We start from the raw sequence: 1,410 nt of genomic DNA, 5'->3' as shown, positions 1-1,410 counted from the left end.
TATAATAAGTAAACAGGGATCCCTTTGTATATATTATCACGCAACCTTCTTGATTCTCAACGATTCCATCCGCTGTGCGCCACCCTAATTGATACTTAAGTTCTCAGTTCTAATCGCTAATAGCCTCCTTGATCAACTTCGCATTATCCAGCTTTATACTCGGTGAGTAAAAATCTATAATGACCTCTAATTACAATTACTTAATGTGAAGCTGGGCGCGAGGAATTGGACGCCGCTTGTCCATCTAGATTACTGCTACCTATAGAGGTATATATGCTGCTATCTAAAAGAACACGTTTTCTCTTTGAGATCATTGCTTCCTTGCAGTAGATAAATGAGTAGTGCAGGGGTAAGGCTATAGTGTAACAACTGACTGTAATGAGGCTGAAAAAACGAGAGTTATCGGAGTGATCCTGGCTGACAAAATATCATTTTGTTCCGCCACCCTGGTTCAGTCTTGAACTGATGCAGTTGGAACATGAGATTGCACCGCCCAACTTCATCCATGCAGATATCCACTACGCGCAACTGCTACGCACGTATTTTGTTACAGCTAGTAACCCACTTCTTCGAGGCTTCATCGCATTTCTTTTTCTTGCTTTCCGTGCAAATGCACTTAGCGGCCTTCTCTTTCCCGGAATTATCTAGAGATTTCTTTCCAGCAACACAGATCTTGACACGACTTGCGAGTCCATTGCAAGCGTTTGTAGACTGTTTGTTTTTGTTATCGTTGAGAAACTTCTCAGCGGCGTCGATTATGTCCTTGATATTTTTAACTAGAGGCAGGGGTTAGCCGTGATCGAGCACCTAAGCCTAGAAAGAAAAACTCACGAGCCTCTGCAGTGCCAGATTTTGGAGAGGATGATCCACTTTTAGGGGGATTCTGTAATCGTGGAGGGGCACTCTTCGGGTTTCCTTGCTTTGGGACTGGTTTTGCTGGTGTGACGACAGTGCCAAGAGGAACAGCTAGTACCGATGCTACCAGCAGGCCGCAGAAGAGAATGAGGAGAGAAAACTTCATAGTTGATATTTAAGGAGATGGTGAGGCAGTATTAGCGTTGTGTTGACTGCGCGATCGGGGTTCTTATGCGTGAATATGCTGATGCGAAATGTAATTCACGACAAAGTTTTCTTATTCTTGGCCTATATTTATGGATCCCACCCTGTAAACGGAAGAACCACGTTCGTCAAATCAGCCGATATGCTCTACATAGTAATGACTGTTTTAGGCTCCCGGTGTCTCAGCGTCTCAGTAAGGCTTGCGTCATCTGTTCGCTTGAAGAGCGCCTGACACGCCCGCTAACAAATAGAACGAGGAATCTGAGCTTACGGGCTTCTTGGATAAAGCCCATTTCTTCTACAAAAGCCCATTTGAAGCTGTGCCCTATTCCCGCTTATATTGCTTATTGT

At 44.3% G+C, this 1,410-nt stretch overlaps 1 protein-coding gene across 1 annotated transcript; it reads left to right on the top strand.

The window, feature by feature from the left end:
- The first annotated feature begins 445 nt into the window (after window positions 1-445).
- Window positions 446-1,085, top strand: K452DRAFT_77900 (uncharacterized protein). The gene is made up of 2 exons (XM_033547130.1): window positions 446-788; window positions 844-1,085. The coding sequence occupies exons 1-2, from the start codon at window positions 479-481 to the stop codon at window positions 1,032-1,034; spliced, it is 501 nt and encodes a 166-aa protein (XP_033390843.1). The 5' UTR covers window positions 446-478; the 3' UTR covers window positions 1,035-1,085.
- The last annotated feature ends 325 nt before the right edge of the window (window positions 1,086-1,410 follow it).

This window comes from Aplosporella prunicola (assembly GCF_010093885.1).
Source record: "Aplosporella prunicola CBS 121167 unplaced genomic scaffold K452scaffold_202, whole genome shotgun sequence".
NCBI lineage: Eukaryota > Fungi > Ascomycota > Dothideomycetes > Botryosphaeriales > Aplosporellaceae > Aplosporella > Aplosporella prunicola.
Note: the sequence above shows the minus strand (reverse complement) of the source record. Positions and strands in the feature narration are given on the sequence as shown.